Below are 21,455 nucleotides of genomic sequence, written 5' to 3'. Positions count from 1 at the left end.
AATCAACTTCGGCTGATCAACTCCATTTGATGACATTTTGTGAGAATTTCGAGTTTCAAAAATCTGCTGGAGGCTCCAGAACTGCTTAAAACGGTTTGAAACAGTTTCCAATCGATTTGACAGGTCGAAAATAGGGTATATCCCAAATTTCAGCTTTCTAGGTCAATTTGGTAAAATTTTGATTTTTTTCTCGCATTTTGGTCAAAATTTGATTTTTGAAAATGTACGGTTTAAAAATTTGTATGCTAGTCCTATGTTGGAACATGGAACGCAAAATCTGTGATTTCGGCTGACCTGTCAATCAAAATGGCCGACATTTTGTATGTAGGGCCACCTTTTTTTTTTTGAGGACAAGGGCTAGAAATGAATGTTCCTTAGGAGGGCTCCCCCTTTAAGAAAAGTGTTGTGCCGGAGGATCGGCAGGGGGTGCAAGTGATCCTTATACCCCCCCCCCCGCGATTAAAAGGAGTTCTTTTGCTTTTGTTTTGGAAGTGGAAAGATGGTGGAAAGTGTTTTTGACCGAGGCTAGCAAATGGTAATAAATACCTACAGAGTACAGATAAAAAACATAAGCCACTATCGAACAACTTAGGAATATATTCTGTCTCTGGTTCTGTCATTGATTTAAATTTAAAAATTAAAATGAAAAAAAATATCTTGAGGCTGAGGCTGATAAATGACCTAGTTATTTATTAGTTTTAGATTGGAACTGAGAGAAGCAAAGGCGTCTCAAGCTCTCAACTCTTACCAAAGTGATGGGGGTATGGCATTATTTCAAAAAATAGGTCCTGGAAATGTTTTTCACTGAACGAGATAGCGAGAACAGCTGTTCTCGTAACGTTCAGACTTCAGAGTTACTAAACGATCAACAAAAATATTTCATTTTTTCTCGAACTTCGTCAACACTGCTTCCAAGTGTTTTTTTGTTTGTGCCTGTTTTTGATCACACCTGAATGATGCGATCTGAAAAAAATCCAGAATGATAACAGTTTTGTCAAAATATCGTTCAAGTGGAAATTGGTGTAATTTTTATTAAAATTCGTAACCGTAGAAGGCGAAATTCGCTTCGTTGTTTTCGCGTAACTTTCAGTATAATATACTCTTTCACAATTCGTTTATAGTTTGGCCTGCAGAAGGCCCGTTTAGAAAGGAAATTATAAAAGCATCACCACGCCTCTGAAAATAGGCCTTAGTAATACTGCGGTAATGGATATGATGATCTCCAATCTGCAGCAACAGCGGCAGATTAACGAGCAGTTGAGACGAGAAGCTGCCATCAAACGTATTTTGGTATCTCAAGCGGTCCACGATATCATCAGGTATATTCAAGAGCATGAAAACGAAGATTACTTATTGAAAGGCTTCAGTTCACAAAAAGCTAATCCATTCCGCGAAAAAGGTGGTTGCGAAATCATCTAAAATGCGTTTTATTTATTCATCATTTATCCTTTAATCAATCTGCCGCTTTATCTTCATCTTATTTTACTTTGTGAATAATGGATAAGTTCTATTCTAATTTATATACTTGTGTGTGTACTGTGTGTGCGTGTGTTTCTTCAGTTATGTTATATGATTTATCTAAGATGAGTTTTATTTTATAATTATCATTATCAATAAGGCGTTTTCTCTACTTATATAGCCAAATACTTGAAAAATATACTTGTTCGTGTATTATTTGTTACGTTGCTCATTTATTTTTACCATTCAAGAGATAACAAAGCGTTGATTATTGAAGTAAAACACGTCAAGTTTGGTGTTATTGCGCTGCAGAAATGCGTTTCGATTATTGATTTCACTCAACAGTATCATCAACTTTTTCTAAGAGAATATTATCGTCTCGAATGGACTTGGTAAAATTTAAGCACAGAGATAGTGAAATCATTGCGAGTGAAACAGCAGAGAAGATGATTTAGCAGCTTTCAATGTACAGAAATAAAATATCCATTCTGCGAGAAAAGTAACTCGATTAATATGAATACGATGAAGACATAAATTCGATCGATCCATCGTTCATCTCCTTCGTGCGAAAACAGCTGTATACTTGAAATAAGCATTCTCAAACTCAATCATTCATCTTTGCCGCCATTTGAGAACACATTCGAACATCAGAATGACAAAATGAATTATAAATTTATTCAACGTCGCAGAAAATTAAATTAATTGCGCAACGCGCATACAAAATCATTATTCGCATTTCATAAAATATCACTGAACAAAAAAATTTAAGTTCCATGTTTCTTCGTTTCAGTATGATGCGATTTTTGATAACCGTACATCGTTGATACAAATTTAAATAAGTGAAAGGATCAAATCCTACAAAAAAGCACGTTTCCTCGTATCCGTATAAAATAGTATCGTATAAAATAAAACCTTATAATATATACAATTCACAATATAATTTAAAAAGTATCTAGACTTTGAAAAAAATCGAATCAAATAAATAAATAAATACACGAAAATACAAAGTTAACTAGAATTCGATTTCTTAACATATCCATGTACCATATCCGTTTTATCCGTTATTTAAAAAATCACATTACGCAGTAGGTAATTATGATTCCTCCAGCATTAATTTCTTGTTGTACGCGTCCAGAGTTTTCTGTATAGTGGTAGTCGAGTATCGGCAAGTTTCCGCTCCACAGGTACACGTGAACGATTTGTATTTAATGATCCAGAATTTTTCGCCATAGTCAAAACTGTGCGGAGAGAACCATAGATTTAGAAAATATGTATATTTATTTTTTACATTTTGAATAAGAAAATAATATATTATTGCTGTACCCTAATTCTTCATAAGGTTGGATATCTCTATTCGCGAAAAACGCGATTCTTGGAAAATGTAAGTCTTGATGGTCGATGAAAACTCTGACAGGCAGAAGATTCGGCACACAGCTGTGATTGATGAATCTGGCGATATTGCCGTAACGGAACGCGTCTATACAATAGGTTTCTCCGTCCTGCAAAATTAAATAATAATGTTTTATTAATTCAGTACGATTTACGACAACTTAATCTACTGTGGATAGGGCTGTGCGTCGACTAAAAATGCTTCGACGGCGAAAGTGAGAAATCCTCCTCTCCACCGCATCAAACCATCAAACATCGACCAAAAAAACAATTGTTTGCCATTTTAGCAAAAAGTGGAAGCTTTTTTGCATTTTTGACGTAAAATAAGACATTTTTACACTTTCTACAACAAACAAGCCAATTTTGAAAAAAAAAATTGAAAAAAGCATGAATTTTTGAACATTTTGACAAAAAAGAAAACTTTTTTCTGAAATTTTTGCAAAAAACAGAACTTTTTGAAAAATTTGTCAAAAAAATTGGATTTTCTTTTTTCAACTTCGATAAAAAACTGGTTTTCATGCAATTTTGAAAAAAAAATTCATTCAATTTTGAAAAGAAAAAAACAAACAATTCTAAAGAAGACATGATTTTTTTGTACTTAATTAATTTTGGAAAAACAGAACTTCTTTACAGTTTTGGCACAAAAAAACTTTTTTTCAATTCAACAACAGCAAAAAACTTTGGATTTAAAAATTTTAGCAAAAAATATAACCTTTTTGCAATTTTGGCAAAAAAACTGGTTTAAGGTTATGCAATAATTTTTTTAAAAAACATATTTTTTTTCAATTTTAAAAAAATAAACTGCTTTTAATGTGATTATGAATTTTGAAAAAAAAGTACTTTCCAAGTTTGAAAAAATGGGTATTTTTGCAATATAGGAGTTTTTGGCAGTTCTACAAAAAACGTTTTCATTCAATTTCGAAAGGAAAAAAATGCTGAAAAAAGCATGTTTTTTATAATTACTTTTGAAAATGCAGGACTTCTTTGCAGTTCTGCTAAAAAAAAACCTTTTTGTCAGTTTTGAAAAACAGGTTCACGTTAAATTTTAACCAAAAACATACTTTTAATTTTTTTACAATTTTTGCCAAAAATAGTAGGTATTTTTTCACTTGTAAGTAACGCTGATCAAAAATACAACTTTTTTGAAATTTTGACAAAAAAATGATTTTAATGCAACAATTTTGAAAAAAAAATGTTTCTAATTTTGAAAACTGAGTAGGTATTTCATACAATTTCTACAAAAATGAGCATTTTTGACATTTTTTTGCAAAAAAAAGCATTTTTTGTAATTTTAGCCTAAAGTGGGACTTTTTTGACACTGTAGACAAAAAATAGGACATTTTTGCAATTTTTACAAAAAAAAAGTTTTCATTCATCTTTTTAAAAAAATGTCGAAGAAAGCATGATTTTCTAAAATTATGGCATAAAAGTTTTTTTGGACAATTTTTTGGAAAAAAAACTTTTTTCTTGAATTTTTTGCAAACTACAGCACTTTTTTACAATTTGAGGAAAAAATAAAGCTTCTTTTATTTTATACCATTTTTGAAAAAAAAACAGTACTTTTCAAGTTTAAAAAATTGGATATTTTTCAAAGTTTTGGCAAAAAGAAATAATTTCAACTTCTACAAAAAAGTTTTCATGCAATTTTAAAATAATAAATTGAAAAAAAATCGGAGGAAAGCATGTTTTTTTCATTTTATGTCACTCATTTTGAGAAAAAAAAAGTTCTTATGCAATTTCAAGTACATTTGGCAGCATTTCGAAGGAAATCCGCCGCCTCAGCAGCGTTGGCGCACAGCACTATAATACTTACACTTACTCTATTATCTAAATCAAAAAGATAAGAGTCGTCTTGTCTGGTGTCAGCTTCTGTATCGGTAATTATTTCACCAATGTACCTAAACGGGAGATTAAATTGATTACAACGTTGAAATTTTTCCACACAGATTGTTTATACATAATTATGTACTTTTCATTGAATACTCACTCGCAAACATACGTTCCTTTCGGAATCAATCTCAACGTACTGACTCCCCATCCTTTCTCTTTAGTTCGGAATAACTGGAATCTGCCGGTGATTCCGTGTTGAACTACTCTATTCTTACACGTAACCTTGTTGCATTTACAAACAGCGTTACATTCGAACAACATGGGTGGTTCTGAAATAAGATAAGATAACGTTGATCAGTTTACAAAAAGTACCGGTCCATTAGGCGTCGAATGTTGAAGATAATAATAATTACTCACCAGCGTAATTGAAATCAGGAGATAATTTTCCATCGTCTGTGTACCAACATCGTAGACTTAGTTTACCACACGAACAGAATGTTGAACTGCAATTATCTCGACAACAACAAGACTGCAGAAAAAGAACATTTCACATATTAATAACGTTGTAGCGTTTTATTACTCAAGCAAGTTTCAAAATAATACAAATACCTTTAACGAAGTGATGGTTCGATCAACTTTGATATTAGAAGTAAAACAGTTCTCAGTGATGTACACAAAATCTGTAGGCTCGTCTTCCATATCGATAGCATTAATACATTGTATAGGATTCACTTCGTGTCCTCGAGTAATATCGCTATCACAAAGAGAAAAAAAATTAAAATCAGAAATGAACATCTATCAGATTACGGTACAGAGAAAGATCCATCAATTTACTTGGTCAATATTCTGGCAGTTTTTTCTCTACTATGGGACGTCATCTCTTTCAACTGCATATTGAGCCGAATCGCGTTCTCGGAATCGCTCGGTTTTATAACGCAACAATCTACTGCCAACTGGCCGGCCTTATTGACGATATCTGTCCGAGCTTTGTGAGCCAAGAGAAGAACAACACAAGCATAGTGATCTTGCCGAGCACAAATATGCCTGAAAATACATTCGCGATAAAATTTCGAAATTCTCGAAGAGATAAAAGTTACTCAACGGTCGCTTACAAGGGTGTATCACCATGAACATTTGTACAATTGATATCTGAATTATAATTCAACAATACTTCAGTCGTATCGACGCTTCCGGTGAAAGAAGCCCAATGAAGAGCGATATTTTGTTCGACGTCTCTCACAAATGGATCAGCACCGCGTGATAGCAAATATCTAGAAGCAAAAAATCAAGTTAGCCTCAGATTCTGTTACACTTGACTTGAATTGAATCAAAAATACATAAATCGTGGAATTTATCCAATGCACACTGCACAGGTTTCAAAGTAGGTAGCAGAATAAAATTGAATCGTAAAATTATTCAAACCATACTTACAAAGCTACATCTAAATGATTGAATTCGGCAGCCCAAACCAAAGGTGTCCATCCACCATCATCGACGAAATTAACATAATCTCGAGGCGACTTCGGATTCGATAAAAGGTAATAACACGCTTCTAAATTGCCCGATTTTGCAGCCAAATGCAAAGCAGCCATGCCATCTTTACCCTAAATTCAAACGTTCTCATTATCACATCGTTACAATGACAATATTCTAATTCTAGGCCGATTATAACGACGATACCTTGAACGAAACATTAGCTCCAGCTTTAACCAAATATTTAACGACATCGTTGTGACCATTTAATGCAGCTAACATCAGCGAGGTGTTTTGTTCACGATCCAATAAATCTAATTGCGAACCGGCCTGCGTAAGTATATGAACAATAGCGATAAATCCTCCGGCACTGGCAGCATGAAGAGCAGAACCCATCACATGTTCGCGATACAGATGATTCGGATTCAATCCGGAACCTAAAAATGAAAACTAATTAACGCCCGAGCACGATTTTCATTTCGCGTATTCTGAATATTCAACTTACTCAAACAAGCCATTATTTTTTCAACGTCTCCGGCTTTCGAAGCTTGATACATCATACGATAAGTACATCTGGAGAAAAATAAAAAATACCATTGATGAAAACGATCTAGGTATAAATTCAAATCGAATCGAGCTAATAAAACAAATCGAACTGAAACACAATTACGGATTATTCAGGGCTCATACTCGGTTACGTTTTAAATAACTGAGAAACTGAAGTTACCAAAAGTATAACATTTAGTTACTTTTTCAACGTTTTGGTTGCCTAACTGAAACACAATTACGGATTCAGGGCTCATACTGGTAACTAAAGTTACTTTTAGTAACTTTAGATTACTTTTTCAACGTTTTGAAGACTCGAATAGCAAAAAATTTAACGTTTTGTCAAAATTGCGAAATACACATACGTTTCTTTCTGAAAATTGTCGCTTCTTCGCAGACAATCCCAAAAAGAAAGCATTTTTCATTTCCTTTTTTTTGCCTAAGAATGTCCTGATTTTGGCTAAAATTGTTAGTAATTGCTTTTTGCCAAAAATTGATAAACATTGTTTGTTCTTTACTGGAAAATTTGATAAAAATTGATTAAAACTAAAATAATTACTAAAAGTTACCAGCAATAAAAAAGTATTTTTTTTACGTAAAAAATGCAAAAAAGATTTTATTTTTGAAGGAAAAAAAAAACATTACGAAAATATAGATTAGATTCTTTCTGTAAATAATTCCCAAAAATTGCTGCCTTTGGCTAAAATTGTCAAATTTTTGCTTTTCAATAAAAATTTTCACTTTTTAGCAAAATTGCTAACAACTTTTTCTTTTTTCCCAAAAATTATCCAAAGATATTTTTTTTTGTCAGAAATTGTCGAAACGTTTTTCGCCAATAATCCAAAAAGAATGCTGCTTTTGGATGAAACTGTCGTTGCTTTTCACTCGAAAAATAATCAAATATTTCTCCCTCTTTAACAAAATTGCTGAAATAGTTATCTTTTTGTTTATGAAAAAAAAAACCAAAAACAATCACTTTTCTTCAGAAATTGTCAAAAAAAACTTCCTGCTGTTAAAATCGTCAAAAGCTCGCGTTCTGCCAAAAATTATCATTTTTTTTTTGGCCAGAATTGCAAAAATTCTTATCTAGTAGCCTAATTTTGCCAAAAATAGCAAAAATTCTAGGCTTGTATCAAAAATGTCGTTTGTTGTGAAAAATTGCAAGAAATTGTCGCTTTTGTAATTTTATTGGCAAAAAATTCAAAATGTCTTTTTTTCCCCATAACTTGTCCAGAGGCCATGTTGAAAAAAATTGTAAACATGTATGTGTTGCATTTTTTCCAGTAATTTCCAAGAAGTCATTCTTTTTGGCAAAAATTGCTGCTCTCTGCTAAAATTGTCAAAATTTTTGCTATTAAACAAAAATTTTCACTTTTTAGCAAAATTGCAAACAATTTTTTCTTTTTTCCCAAAAATATTTTTTTTTTTGTCAGAAATTGTCGAAAAGTTTTTCGCCAATAATCCAAAAAGAATGCTGCTTTTTGATGAAACTGTCATTGCTTTTCACTCAAAGAATAATCAAATATTTCTCCCTCTTTAATAAAATTGCTGAAATGGTTATCTTTTCGTTTATGATGAAAAAAAAAAAAAATACCAAAAACGGGCATTTTTCCTGAAGTTGTCAAAAAAAAACTTCCTGCTGTTAAAATCGTCAAAATCTCGCGTTATGCCCAAATTTTTTTTGCCAGAATTGCAAAAATTCTCATCTAGTAGCCTAATTTTGCCAAAAATAGCAAAAATTTTAAGCTTTTATCAAAAATGTCGTTTCTGGGAAAAATTGCAAGAAATTGTCGCTTTTGTAGTTTTATTGGCAAAAAATTCAAAATGTCACATTTTCCCCATAACTTGTCCAGAGGCCATGTTGAAAAAAATTGTAAACATGTGTTGCATTTTTTCCAGTAATTTTCAAGAAGTCATTCTTTTTGGCAAAAATTGCTGCTTCCTGCTAAAATTATCAAAATGTTTGCTTTTAAACAAAAAGTTTCACTTTGCAGCAAAATTTGCTAAAGGTTTTTTCCCCCAAAAATTATTCAAAAATCTCGTTTTTTTGACAGAAATTGACAGAAGGTATCACTTTGCTGAAATTGTATTTTTTTTTTCAAAAGAATCCCAAAAAGATTAACTTTTTTCCAGAAATTGTCCAGAAGACACTTTTTTGTTCACCAAAAATCGGCAAGAAAAACGTCCATCTGTTAAAATTGTAAAAATCTCATGTTTTGCCACAAATTGGCTTTTTGCCTAAAATTGCAAAAATTCTCATCTTGTCGGCAAATTCTGCTTTAAGAAAAGCACAAAAGCAAGGCTTTTGTCAAAATTACCGAAAATGTTGTTTCTTATCAAAAAGTGGTAGAAATTGTTGCTTTTAATCGCAAAAAATTCCAAACGTCTCATCCCCCCTCCTAAAAAAAGGTTCATAAGTTTGCCTTATTGATAGAAATATTGTTAAAAATCCTAGCCTAGTTTTTTTCCAACATATTTCAAATAAAGTTCAAAAAGTCTCACTTTATCCATAAAAATTACAAAGTATCACTTCTTTGCCAGTAATTTCCAAAATGTCTTTATTTTTGCCAAAAATTGACAAAAATTCACGCTTTTTGCCAAAATGCTGAAAAAGAAAAATTTTACTTGAAAATGCCCAAAATAAACCAACCAGTCTCACTTTTTTTTCTAACACTTTAAAAATTCCACTTTTTTGCCAAAACTTACCAAAAATTGTCGCTGTTTTGTAAAAATGTTCTGTCATATTTTTGAAAAAAATCAAGTGTCACTTTGTCAAAAACTGCCAAAAAAAACTTGCTTTTCGCTAATTTGTTAAAATCTTGTTTTTTTTCCCCAAAACGGTGCCAAAAATTCTCACTTCTATGCCAAAAAATTAAGAAATGCCTACTTTAAAATCAAAAGGTTACAAAATAGCAAATAGTTTTACTTTTCTGTCACTGTAACTTTTCGAGTACAAGTCCTGCCTACTAAGTAACTACGAGTGTAACTATTCAAGCAAAACAAGCCCAGTTAAGATCGATGAGAAAACAAAATGAAAAAAAGAAACTAAATCACTAGCAAACAAAAACAAACCTCTGAGCTGGACTACTGCTACTACAAGGCAAAAGGCCTAACAAATACTTCTCTAACTTTTCTTTCTCTATCGAAGCTGGTAATCCGTCGGATGTGATCTCTTTTCCAGAGGGTAGAGTGAATATTCGAGGAGGCACGAGAGGAGGGGACATCGGACGGTCTTCTGGTTTTTCCAACGTCACACTCCCCCGAAAACTCATCTTCGCCGATGGCCTAATATATTATACATTCGATTAGGTAAATGATTGGACTCGCGAATACGAGTAATCATAAACGAAGAATTGAAAAATTCACTTACGTATCGCGCAGCGATATTTGAAAAGGTAAGAACACCGGGTTCTTCTTTTGACCTATTGATATATGAACATCGTTGGAAGGAGATAACTGACCACAATGTGGACATACTCGTTTATCTTCGATAAGAAGCTCGCATTTTCGATGGTACATATGATGCGACTCACACATCACAAATTTACCCTAGGTAGGGTAGAAATGGATCTCGATATAAGACATCGTAAATTCAGCACATTACTAGCTAGCAATTCGCAATGAATTTTCTGTTTTTTTTTTACCTGAGTACAAAATAGGCCGCAAGTTGGGCAACAATTGTGAATCAACAAACGGTGAGTGTGCACTTTGCAGAACATCAGGTAAGTAACTTTGACGCTAGGCCTTTGTAACTTGATGTCTTCTTCGACGATGTCTACGTAATTGCAACATCCTATGTGTTTCCCTTCGATGGAATCTATAGCTTGGCAATGATGTTTCGAATCAGATTCAACTTTCATGAACACTTTCTCTTGTACTTGACAAAGGCATAAGGCTGCAGTTCCTCCCTGAAATGAAGAAGATTCATTGTAATTGGTCGTTTAGTTTGCAAACTCTGAAAACATGCGAGAGATACTAACGCCAGATGATATAAGCGTTGATTCTGGTCGAGATGGTTTTTTCGGCGTGTCTCCGGTACTTGGTGATGGTGCTTTCTCGTTAAATGAATTGTCTGCGAATAAATGTCGAGTTAGAGAGGTATTCTACAGCGATAGTTGATCGATAGGTGTAATTTTCAACTTACTTATTACATCCATAGATGTATGTTTATGATTTTGAAGAATACCAGTGGCCGATTTAAATAATACTGATTGCTCTTGACTAGAATCTTTCGACAATTCGCTTTCATCTGTGAAAAAAGTCATCGTTATTAATAATCTAGAGATTAGTACATTCAACTTCACGAAACACATCAAAATAGTAAACACATACGAACCATTCATTTCGTTAATTTCTGAAGAATTAATAATGGTGTGCTGAGAATCGGTATCTTGTTCGGAACTTTCCGATGGTTCGTATTTATTGCCACGACCACGTTCCGATTGCAGGCGTCTTTTTTTTGGATGTCTTTTATTATTAAACGAATAACTCAACCCTTTGAAATACCTTTTCCTTCTCTTAGGTTTGAGGTTTTTATCATACGCTGACTTGGACGACTGCAGACTATCGTCGGTTTGTATAGAATTATTGAAGGATCCGTTGCTATTGATCTCTATCTCCGATAACGCTTCGATTTTCATCAATGTAGGCTCGTTTACGGCAGGATTAACGTTTAAATCAACGTCATCTTCGATAATCGGCGTGATGGTGATTTCCTTATTATCTGGTAATTCGTGAACTTTCGATTTGTCGTGAAAATACGACATCAGAGATTTCGGCGACTTCATCCTGAGAGATCTTTGCGACTTATCTAAACCTTTCGGCGACCTTTTCTTGTACGAAGTATCCGGTAAACCAAAAGATTTCTCTTTCAAGGCGATAGCATTCTGTAAAACAGATTCCTTACAGTTAGACATACGCCTCAAAGTTCGCTTACTCGATAACTCAACGTTGACCGAATCTGGTAAACTTTCTCTGACTTTATGCACTTCTTTCTTCTCCGGACTTTCTTCTGTTACTTTCGGCTGAATACTGCTCGTACTGAAATAAGCATCTGGATCCGTATCACTGGTTCGTAGCGTTAAAATAATCCTAGGCTTATTCGTATCGTTGTTCTCATGTGTTAGCTCGGTTTCGTCTTCTACGTTTTCACTCAATATGTCTTTCTCAATCGGCGCAACATCTGGTGTGTTTTCATTCACAGGTGTTTCATCCTCCAACAATTCTTCCAAATCTTGCGTACTGTAAGGCTCATAGCTTTCAACTCCGTTCGTTTCTTCGCTCTTGTTGTAAAGAAAATTCACATCATTTTCTTGCGTATTGGCGTTATCTTCTTCCATTAGAATGAATTTAACGCGGTTAACTGTCGCACCAGTATAACATGATTAAGTGTTTTACCTGAGTTTCACTATACGGCGTCGAAAATTTCGAAAAATGTGCCGACCGGAATTCACATTACGACCGCGAATCCGACTTCTTCGTTGATGATTTATCGTTATTTTACTAACGTACTTTTTTAGGCGATAAATAACGATCGTTGATTACATTATACTTATTTTTTTTTCGAACGCGATTGTGTTTTACTATCTATTAAGAAAACACATTATTGACATGTTTACTTAGATTTTTAAATCAACCGAAATATTGTAGAAATTATTATGAAGCTATTTTTTAGTTTTTTTTTCGAAGTCGACACGGAAAAATAATGGCGTGGAGCGCGGAGCGAGAAGGGCCACCTTACAATATCCCCGCACAAGGTTTATGAGAATAGCGGTATATGGAAGTGTTTTAGTTTTTTGAAAATTTCTCAAGTACGACGGCGTATTGATAATTTTTCATTAGAACAACTTTTCAAGAGAATTTAATGGACTTTGAAAATGGTCTAGATGAAAATTTACGTACATGTCGTCCTTCTTGAGATATTTTCAAATTTGAAAATTTTGAAATGGAACTTTTCCATGCAACGCTATGTGAAATCGTTCGTTATCCAGTTTCTCACAGATTGCGATAGTGTCGCCATCTGGCTTCGTGTCGAAATAAATTTTTTTTGAATGGAACGAAACGGAAACGGAACCGAACCGACGGACGGAACGCTCAATTTCAACTTTGGAAAAAAAATTTAAAAAATGGAAAAATGATTTTGAATAATATTAAAATATAATATTATATTTTGATTTGATGGTTACTTTTCAAACATTTTTAGAGTTTTCTTTTCTCATGTTTTCTTTTTGCGAGAAAAAAAAACTCTATTCACTCTTGTAACTTTAAGTCTTGTAAGTTGTAACATAAGGGGTGTTCGAGCGCTCTACGTCTACAGAACGATACAGAATTTACAGAAAACGTAAAAAATTAGTGGTTTTGAGCACTCATGAGTCATGAAAGACTCAAAAGTCAAAATGGACAATAGACTGCTGCAATGCAATTTTACAAAAAACTGTAAAAAATTTTCAAGCAGGTTTCATCTGTAACTTGCTGGAGAGCGCTCAGGGATCGCAGAGGGGGGGGGGGGGGTCATTGCCTCCACCTCCAGCTCCGGCTCCCAAATTTGAAAAAAAATACCTCCGGCTCGGGCTCCAGCTCCGGAGATTTTTTATGAGTACCTCCACCTCCACCTCCACCTCCGGCTCCACTTGAAAAATTTCAAGTACCTCTTGCTCCGACTCTGGCCTCGGAGCAAGGCCCAAAAAAGGGTACCCTCCGAAGGGCTCCTGCCCTCCAGCTCCGCCTCCGGAGGTCGAGGAGGGAGGGGTTAGAGCCTGCCCCTCCGGCTATTTGAAAAAAAAATACCTCCGGCTCCAGCTCTGGCTCCGGTTTTTTTTTTGTAAGTGCCTCCGCCTCCACCTCCGCCCCCAGTAGAAAAATTTCAAGTACCTCTTGCTCCGGCTCCTGCTCCCGGAGCAAGGCAAAAAAAAAGGTATCCTCCGGGGGCCTTCACCTCCGCTCCGCTCCGGAATCCCTGAGAGCGCTCGAACACCCCTATTGTCGACGCCCGACGTCTTTTTTTTGTCAAAAAACAAAAATTCTCGCTTTTTCAAAATCAAAAATAAATGACAAAACCTTTTGCTTTTCACTTAAATTTGCTACAAAATTGAATTGAAAAATTGAAAATTTCCTCTTTTCGCTGAAAGTTTCAAAAAGTCTCTCTCTTTTTCAAAAATAGCCAAATAGCCCAAATATGTAGGTGGTTCGAAAGTTTCATTTATTCAAATTTTATTTATTGATTTAATTTTAAATTTAATTAGGTACATTTTATTTTTTGTTTTGGAAAGATAGCTAATGTGATGTGACTAATGTGAATATCAATCTTGGCTCCCTTCCCTCTAACTTGAGATCCTACTTTTTTTGCATAACTTGTCCAAGTCAAAGCCTTTGCTTTTTGCCAAAAAATGACAAAATTCTCAATTTTTCAAAAATTAACAAAGATTTTCGCGTTTTAGAAAAATTGCTGATGATTGCCGCTTTTTGCATAGAATTTGAAAATTCCAAAGTATCCCACTTTTTATTCAAAAATCAAAATTGTCCAAAATTCTCGCTTTATTGTCCCAAATTGCTAAAAAGTATATTTTTTTCCAAAAATTGCCATTCGTACTGTCGTACAGACAGAAAGATCCATTAGGTTAGGGGGTGTTTGAGCGCTTTCAGTTCAGAGACAACTTCCAGAATATTTTTCTGCAGATTGCTGCAATGCAGTTTTACAGCATACTGTAAAAAAAAGAAAAGAACTTGAAAACTTTATAAAGTAATTAAAGTAGGAGAATAAAATGAAGAAATAAAATAGGTAGGTGCCTAATTAGGTATGTACCTAATTAGGTACATCATTCAAATTATCTTTCAAAAAAGAAAAGAAATCAATACTTGTAAATAAGGACAAAAAAAAATTAAGGAACCATCCTCGAACACATTTTTTACATTTTCTGTAATTTCTGTAGGATTCTGTAGATTTCTGTAAAGTGTAAAGCGGTCGAACACGCTTTTGCTTCTGGGTAAATAGCTGAAATTGTTAATTATGCAGTCTTGCCTTGCCTTGCTTTTTCAAGAAAACGCCTTCCCACAGTCTCCCCCTCATCATCAATGTTAATTGTTAGCCAATGTCCACCAACGTAGAGACCTCCGAAATTTGAAAGAATCATAAAAAGATGAAACAAATAGCATTAGGTAGGTATTTGAAAAAAAATGATTACTTTTTGAAAAAAATTCATAATAACTCGAGATCCAACAAAATTACTGGAAAGTTTCACCTTGTTTCCAAAAATTCAAGAAAGGAATGTTGTTTCTTTTTTAACAATTGTCCATAAATTCTAGCTCATTTTCTAATAAAAATCGTCAAAAAAGTTTCCTTTCGCTAAAATGTTCAAAATCTTGCAAAAATGCTTGATTAATGATTAATGATTATAATTGTTTTTTTGAAAATGACAAAAATTCTTGCTTTTTAGCAAAAAGCAAAAAAAATAACTTTTTGGAAAAATGAGAAAATTGAAATTTAAAATTCCAAAAAGTCACATATTTTTCCAAAAATTGTCCAAATGTCGTCTTTTTGACAGAAATTATTGCGAAAAAAATAGCTTTGATTGTTTGGCCCTCAATTAGGTAGGTACCTACCTTATATTTACAAAAGCTACAGAGCAGGGATTACTGACTAGGGAGCATGTGTAAGTAAGGCTGGAGAGAGTGAGAGTAGAATAAGAGTAGGACGTAGGAGCAAATGGAATGCTCAGAGAGACTGGAGTAGGTATCCCGACTCCTGAGTATGATGATGAGAGGGAAGTAGGTTCAGTTCTGAACGTGAGGAGCAGGAGCAGGAGCAGAATTTTTTCGGGAGTACAAACTACAAAATCCAATACTCTTGCAGCACTGTTTGTGATATTGCAAGTTTCAAGTTTGCGAATTTGCGACTCATCGTCAATCGTCATCACGTCATCCACTTTGAAGTTTGAAGTTTGAGTTGAGAGTTTCAAATTGCAATTTTGACTTTTGAAGTTTTGAGTCGCCTCGCTGATTAAAAATGGTCGCATTCTTGGGTAATTGTTTGATTTGAGAAGAGAAAATCAAGTACATTAGTACATAGATGTGCTCTTTTTAGTTTTTACACAGAGCCTATGGCAGATTTTCGAGAATCTGGTTCTGGATTTTGACAGATTTTTAGAATCCACTAGAATCCGCCAGGGTAGGGGTACCTAGTAGTAGGTTTTGATTTTGAAAATAGATTTAAAATTTTTTTTAAAAGTAAAAAGTGCTAGAAGAAAGGATTTTTAAAAACGTCCAATAAATCTAGCTCTAGATTCTCGAAAATCTGCCAAAAATGCCAAAATCCGTGTAAAAAACACATCTGATCTACTCAATTTATTCTAATCTGATGAAAATTAGATTATCTAAAAAAGAACGGTTCCTAGGAAGAAGGAACCGTTCCAGAAACCAACCGTAACAATATTTTTTTTTGTTCCGTTGAAAAGCATACTAAAAACTGAAAAACTGAAACCGAAACGTCTTTTCGATCACTCGTGACGATTACCGTAATTATATAACCGTAATTACTGAGAAAGTTGATGGGTGAAGTAAGGAGGGGAATGTGTTTGTTTTTTTTTACCGCTTCAGCGAACTGATAAAATTGATAAATTTTGTACGAATGCCGAATGTGAATTGTAATGAAATAATTATTATTAATTAAGCTGCAATTAAGATATTTTAGTATTCGAATCAAGATAGACTAATCGGCGACAAAATGGAAGTGTGAGTATCTTCATTTTTACTCTGATTTAGTTTTTGTATGTCTCCTTAATTACGTGTTATCTCTTGCAGAAAAAATCCTCAAGCTGCTATCCTTTCCAATTACGAAGTAAGTTAAAAAGGTTTTTTGTGCGAACATTTTTCATTTCGAACTTGTAACATTCTCCTTTCATTCAGGTACTTTCTCTGATAAACGATGTAAAATCCGCCAACGTACCCACTACTCAAGAAGCCACCCAGTTAGCTACAATTTTATACGAAGTAAGTAACGAACAACGCTCTGTTTTTATTCGCCAATAAATTCACTAAAGATTGAATCTACTTTTATTTATCTACAGACTTCTCACTACCTACAAGAATTACCATGTAACGAACAAGACGAATCGAAAATCAACGACATGATGAACCTCTTGAAAGATTTCAAGCCACCGTTGACGAAACTAGAAAAATTAATGATTTGCAATAACCCTCCGGAAAGCGTTTTACAGTTCTCTCTGGTAAATAGAGATTCAATCAAACGCACATCAGTATGATCGAAGTTTATTAATTTTCAAATGTATCTTTCAGATCGTTAAAGACCTCGAAGAAAAATTAGACGAATCGGAAATCGTAGCGTGGCTAGAGAAAATAGACAATATTATGAAGTCGTGACATAAAACTGATACCGAAAAGGTTTATTCGTATAGAAACAATACTAAAACTAACAAAATGGTAACTAATTGTGTAACTCTACGTTAATTGATTTGAATTCTTTATCCGTTAACATTTTCCATTTATATCCGAGGATTTTGGACACTTCTTCTTCTGTTTTTTCGTACGATTGACTAGTCGATTTAATCCATTGGTAATCTTTCTCACTCCAGGCTGGATTTTTAGGCCAGTCATTGCGTATTATCACTGCGTTACGACGAACATAAAAATATTTTAGACATCTCACGTGTCGAGTTATTAGTATTAAAATCGTTGCCGTTGATATTCTTTCTCTGACCACCTGTAAATTAAATGAGTAATATATAGGGCATGCAAAAATACTCTCGTTTGAAAAAAAATGTGGGTAGGGGAAAAGTACTCACCAAAGTGTGCAAGTTGGGGCAACTTTTACTCAAGAATATTAAATGTGCGTCGATTCTTTCGTTGAATGATTTGGGCTGATGAAACCGTGGTAATAACTTGTGCCCGAATACTCGCAGAGTATCCGCGTAATAATCTACAATCTGAGCTATAACGTCTGCTTGAACCTATTTTTTTAACAAAATCAATGTATTGTTATCACAAAGTACAGAAAAATTGCTATGTTGACCGTATCCGGCCCAGTGTTTCAGTCTTACTTGAATCTTGGGCGACGTATAAGTGATTGTATACACAGGAGCACATTCTTGCCACAAAATGCTGCGATCTTTGTTCGATTCGACTCGTAAATGTACGCGTAAGTTTGGACTTTGTTTCCGGCACAGTTTCCAAGCTTTAGCAGAAATAGGTTTCACATCGGTTGGTGTATAAGAATTTTGAACTATATGCAAGTGACGCAGTTTAGTCTCGGCTAACAAACATAAAACGTCATCGCCTAAACTTTGAGGACTGATTACCAACTCCTAATTGGCATTTAAGACAACGAATAGAACATTTTTCGTGAAAAATTAATTTCCATAATTAATCGGCCCTGTCCAGAAGGCGTTGATTATAAATAAGAACTATACTACTGGTGATGATGATGATGATGATGATGATGATGATGATGATGATGATGATAATGTTATCGTATTTTCAGGTACGGGGTGATTCAAAAAGTTCTCAAATGTTTCCCGAATGCTCAAATTCCAAAGTTCGTCGCTCCAAAAGGTAAAGCAAAGGAACAAGAGTGAAATTATGCTGTTCTTTGTGTGTAAATATTTTTTTTACTGTAATAAATATTTTATTTTTTTATCCCAGAAGTTTAATTTCTGTAAAGAAATTGAATTCCGGGCTCGTGCTCGGTTACTTTTCAAGAAACCAAATGACTAAATTTGTAACTCTCGCTTTTTCAAAAATTTACATAATTTTCTAATTTTTAGCTAACAGGTTAATTTTTTGGGGAATGTATTTCAAAAAGCCTCACATGTTTTCAAGAATTATCCAAGCCTCGTTTTTTGAACAGATTTATACTTTTTTCCAATAATTGCCATAAAGTCTGATTATTGATACGTCAAAATTTTGCTCTCTGCCAAAAATTGACAAAAAAAAGCTATTTCTAGCAAAACTTCTGAAAAATTTCATTCTTTTACCAAAAATTCCAAAAAGTCTCTTAAAAAAAAAAAAAAAAAAAAAAAGGTCAAAAAGTTTTGCTTTTTTGGAGGAGGTTGCCATCTGAGGTGTTATTTTCTTGAAAGGAACTCTAAAAATACTAATTTTTGCCAAAATTGTTAATGTCTGGCTTTTTGCAAAAAATTGATAAAAAATAGCTTCCACCAAAATTGTTGGAAAAAAAGTTCACTTTTTTCCCCAAAAATTCCTAAGTCTCTTGAAAAAAATAGTCGAATAGAATTCTGGCTGTTTTGCCGGAAGTTGTCAAAAAGCTTTTTCATTTGCTAAAATCATAAAAATCTGGCATTTTACCAAAAATTTAAAAAAAATCCTCGTTTTTCCAAAAATTACAAAAGTGTTTGCTTTTTAACAAAACGGCCAATTTTTTGGAGAAAATTCCAAAAATCCACAAATTTTTTCAAAAATTGTCTACGTTTTTCTTTCTTTGACAGAAATTGCAAAAAAATGGGTAGGTGTCATTTTTTCTTCAAAGAATCACCTAAAATGTCGTCGTGATTTTTTTTTCATGATTGCCAAAATTTTTTTTTGTCAAAAATCAGTCTTTTTTGGCCAGAAGTTGCAAAAATTGTAATTTCATAGCCAAAAATGCCTAACATTTAAAAAATTGAAAAAAACCATTTCAATTTGAAATAATTAAATTCTGTTGTTTTGGTCATTTTTTACCACAATTATTTTTTTTCGAATACCTACATAGGTATCTAACCGGAAGGAAGATCATGAATCGAGTCGAATGAAATAAATGAACAAATTTTCATCAAAGTGATAAACTTACGTGCAGGTTGAGAAATACTCCAGCGTGAAGTAAAGGACACTGAGTTTTGCTTATATTTATCAGTACTAATTTATTCATCGTTAAACTAAGAGAAAAACAAATCTGATCGAGTAATTGTAGAGCTTCGTGGGAATCTAACATCAAATCAGTCAGCTGAAGGTCTCGTAAAGCTGGTAAATTGTTCATGAGCTTCTTCAATGCATCCAGTAATTTTCCTATGTACAGATCACCAATCCAAAAATGATTAGTGCCTACCAGAACATGGATTTTAGGATCTTTATCGATGGTTATTTCTCAAAATCTTACCTCCGGTGCCGTAGAGTTTAGTTTCATTTCTCGTAGCCATATTACAAGGAAACGTGTACTGAAGACAAGTAATCTGAGATGCGATTCCTTTAACTGTACAATTCGGATTATTCTTCTGTTCGGAGTAGAAAGAGATCATATTCATAAACTCGTACAAATTATAAAAATTATTGATAGGTTTGAAAATCAACGTTTTCAAATGTCTGCCAATGGTCGTCAAGCACTGCTGCGTCTTCAAATGATCCAGCATATACTACACATTTTTATAAACACAAAAAAACATCACCGTTAAGTACCTCCGAGTACTAGATAGGTACTATACCTATTTACTCGAATAATTACCTGCCATCCCGAGTAATAATTAAACAACCTTCTGGTGAGCGTTTTATCATCGAATTCAAAAATCCTCCAAACATTGGGCAAATGAAAAACTCGATGCCACGATTTACACACCAACGAAGCGTAATATCTGTCTTGCATCGTCAACTGGGAGAATATATTTTCCAGCAATAGATCCGGCAACTCGGACCATCCCGATTCTTCAAAATCTTCCTCCGGTTCACTGACACTGACTTCTGGCTGCAATTCCACATCACGCTGTACGTCGAAAAAACTCTTACCATCGTCGTCGTATAAAATCTCTCGTCTCGGCGCGAATCTGGAGTTTTCTTGGACCATTTGCGATGCGGCCTCTCCGAAAAGAGCTTCCAGCAGTGCATCGTACTCGTCCTTATAGCTGTTTTTGAACTTGGAACTTATTCTATCCATTTCGCGTACATTTGATTTTTTTTTTTACTAAGAAAAATTGTACGAACTTAGCTCGAAAAAAATTATACGTTTGAATTAATTATATAACAGGAAGAAAAAGCTCTACGTAAATGTACCAAGTTTGCAATCACGGTTTAGCCAAAGTGTTTGGGTCAACGCCAGAATTTCAAAAAGCGAAACATTTAAGACCAAAATAACTCGAAGCGAACGTCCCGATGCGTAAATACGACAAAGAGTAACCTTAAATTGAAAAAATTACACTTTGATCGACGTTTGGTGAGTACGAAATAGGACATGGGTAAAGATGAGTTTATGGAAATTTTTTCGAGACTTTTTTTTTTGGTTAAAATTTGAAAGCAGAGTTCTGTCAGAAGAAAAGTCAAATATATTTGTAAACAGTGATAGGTACCTACTTGAGTAAAATCCATTGTTTTCTTTTTCAAAATTAATTTCCATTCGAGGTTTTTTCAAAACCCCAAGGTCAAAAAGGAACGAAAGAAAAGGGTACGGCTAAAGCTAGGCTAGGGGTTGGCTAAGGCTAAGCTATGCAGACAGATAGACAGACAGACAACAAGACAGAAGGTTAGAGGCAAGACAGGTAGACAAATAACCTTGAGAGAGCAAAGCCCCTTGAGTGTCAAATTTTGGCACTTTTCTTACTGTTGCAAATTCAATCCATAATTCCGTACATGAGTCCCCCCTTCCAACCACCATTTTGCACCCCCTCCATCTGTAAAAAATTCATATTCCATTTTTTTATTGCGTTCTATGATAACAAAAAGCCTAACGAATTTTCTTATTTTTTCTACACTTTATATAATTGCTGATGATGTTGAATAATATTATCAACCTAAAGGACTTCATCGAATAATCGACTTCTGTAAAAAAA

The 21,455-nt window shown here is 34.0% G+C and overlaps 4 protein-coding genes across 6 annotated transcripts; 2 read left to right on the top strand and 2 right to left on the bottom strand.

Annotated features, from left to right (window-relative positions):
* The first annotated feature begins 907 nt into the window (after nucleotides 1-907).
* LOC135831807 (guanine nucleotide-binding protein subunit gamma-1-like) lies at nucleotides 908-1,674 on the top strand. The gene has a single exon (XM_065344594.1). It carries the CDS (start codon nucleotides 1,207-1,209, stop codon nucleotides 1,417-1,419), a length of 213 nt encoding a protein of 70 aa, XP_065200666.1. The 5' UTR covers nucleotides 908-1,206; the 3' UTR covers nucleotides 1,420-1,674.
* A 437-nt stretch (nucleotides 1,675-2,111) lies between these two features.
* On the bottom strand, nucleotides 2,112-12,529 carry G9a (histone-lysine N-methyltransferase G9a). 3 transcript variants are annotated; one of them, XM_065344582.1, is made up of 17 exons: nucleotides 11,033-12,529; nucleotides 10,841-10,945; nucleotides 10,677-10,768; nucleotides 10,341-10,604; nucleotides 10,067-10,245; nucleotides 9,826-9,981; nucleotides 6,656-6,723; nucleotides 6,358-6,587; nucleotides 6,109-6,281; nucleotides 5,790-5,948; nucleotides 5,512-5,721; nucleotides 5,287-5,431; nucleotides 5,095-5,206; nucleotides 4,835-5,006; nucleotides 4,661-4,745; nucleotides 2,782-2,957; nucleotides 2,112-2,696 (listed from the first exon to the last, which is right to left on the bottom strand). In XM_065344582.1, the coding sequence occupies exons 1-17, from the start codon at nucleotides 12,033-12,035 to the stop codon at nucleotides 2,552-2,554; spliced, it is 3,474 nt and encodes a 1,157-aa protein (XP_065200654.1). In that variant the 5' UTR covers nucleotides 12,036-12,529; the 3' UTR covers nucleotides 2,112-2,551. The 3 variants fall into 3 exon arrangements, with proteins under 3 accessions (XP_065200654.1, XP_065200637.1, XP_065200646.1); XM_065344565.1 differs by having other exon boundaries at nucleotides 9,769-9,981; nucleotides 11,033-12,527; XM_065344574.1 differs by having other exon boundaries at nucleotides 4,667-4,745; nucleotides 9,769-9,981; nucleotides 11,033-12,526.
* A 3,740-nt stretch (nucleotides 12,530-16,269) lies between these two features.
* LOC135831788 (uncharacterized) lies at nucleotides 16,270-18,342 on the top strand. Its single transcript, XM_065344549.1, has 6 exons — nucleotides 16,270-16,422; nucleotides 16,492-16,528; nucleotides 16,597-16,680; nucleotides 16,758-16,916; nucleotides 16,987-17,130; nucleotides 18,188-18,342. The coding sequence occupies exons 1-5, from the start codon at nucleotides 16,415-16,417 to the stop codon at nucleotides 17,068-17,070; spliced, it is 372 nt and encodes a 123-aa protein (XP_065200621.1). The 5' UTR covers nucleotides 16,270-16,414; the 3' UTR covers nucleotides 17,071-17,130; nucleotides 18,188-18,342.
* Nucleotides 17,073-20,706, bottom strand: LOC135831779 (F-box only protein 39). Its single transcript, XM_065344535.1, has 6 exons — nucleotides 20,141-20,706; nucleotides 19,799-20,051; nucleotides 19,493-19,707; nucleotides 17,748-18,011; nucleotides 17,493-17,657; nucleotides 17,073-17,410 (listed from the first exon to the last, which is right to left on the bottom strand). The coding sequence occupies exons 1-6, from the start codon at nucleotides 20,564-20,566 to the stop codon at nucleotides 17,135-17,137; spliced, it is 1,599 nt and encodes a 532-aa protein (XP_065200607.1). The 5' UTR covers nucleotides 20,567-20,706; the 3' UTR covers nucleotides 17,073-17,134.
* Between the last annotated feature and the right edge of the window lie 749 nt (nucleotides 20,707-21,455).

Source organism: Planococcus citri, chromosome 1 (genome assembly GCF_950023065.1).
Source record: "Planococcus citri chromosome 1, ihPlaCitr1.1, whole genome shotgun sequence".
NCBI lineage: Eukaryota > Metazoa > Arthropoda > Insecta > Hemiptera > Pseudococcidae > Planococcus > Planococcus citri.
This window is presented reverse-complemented; position numbering and strand designations above follow the sequence as displayed.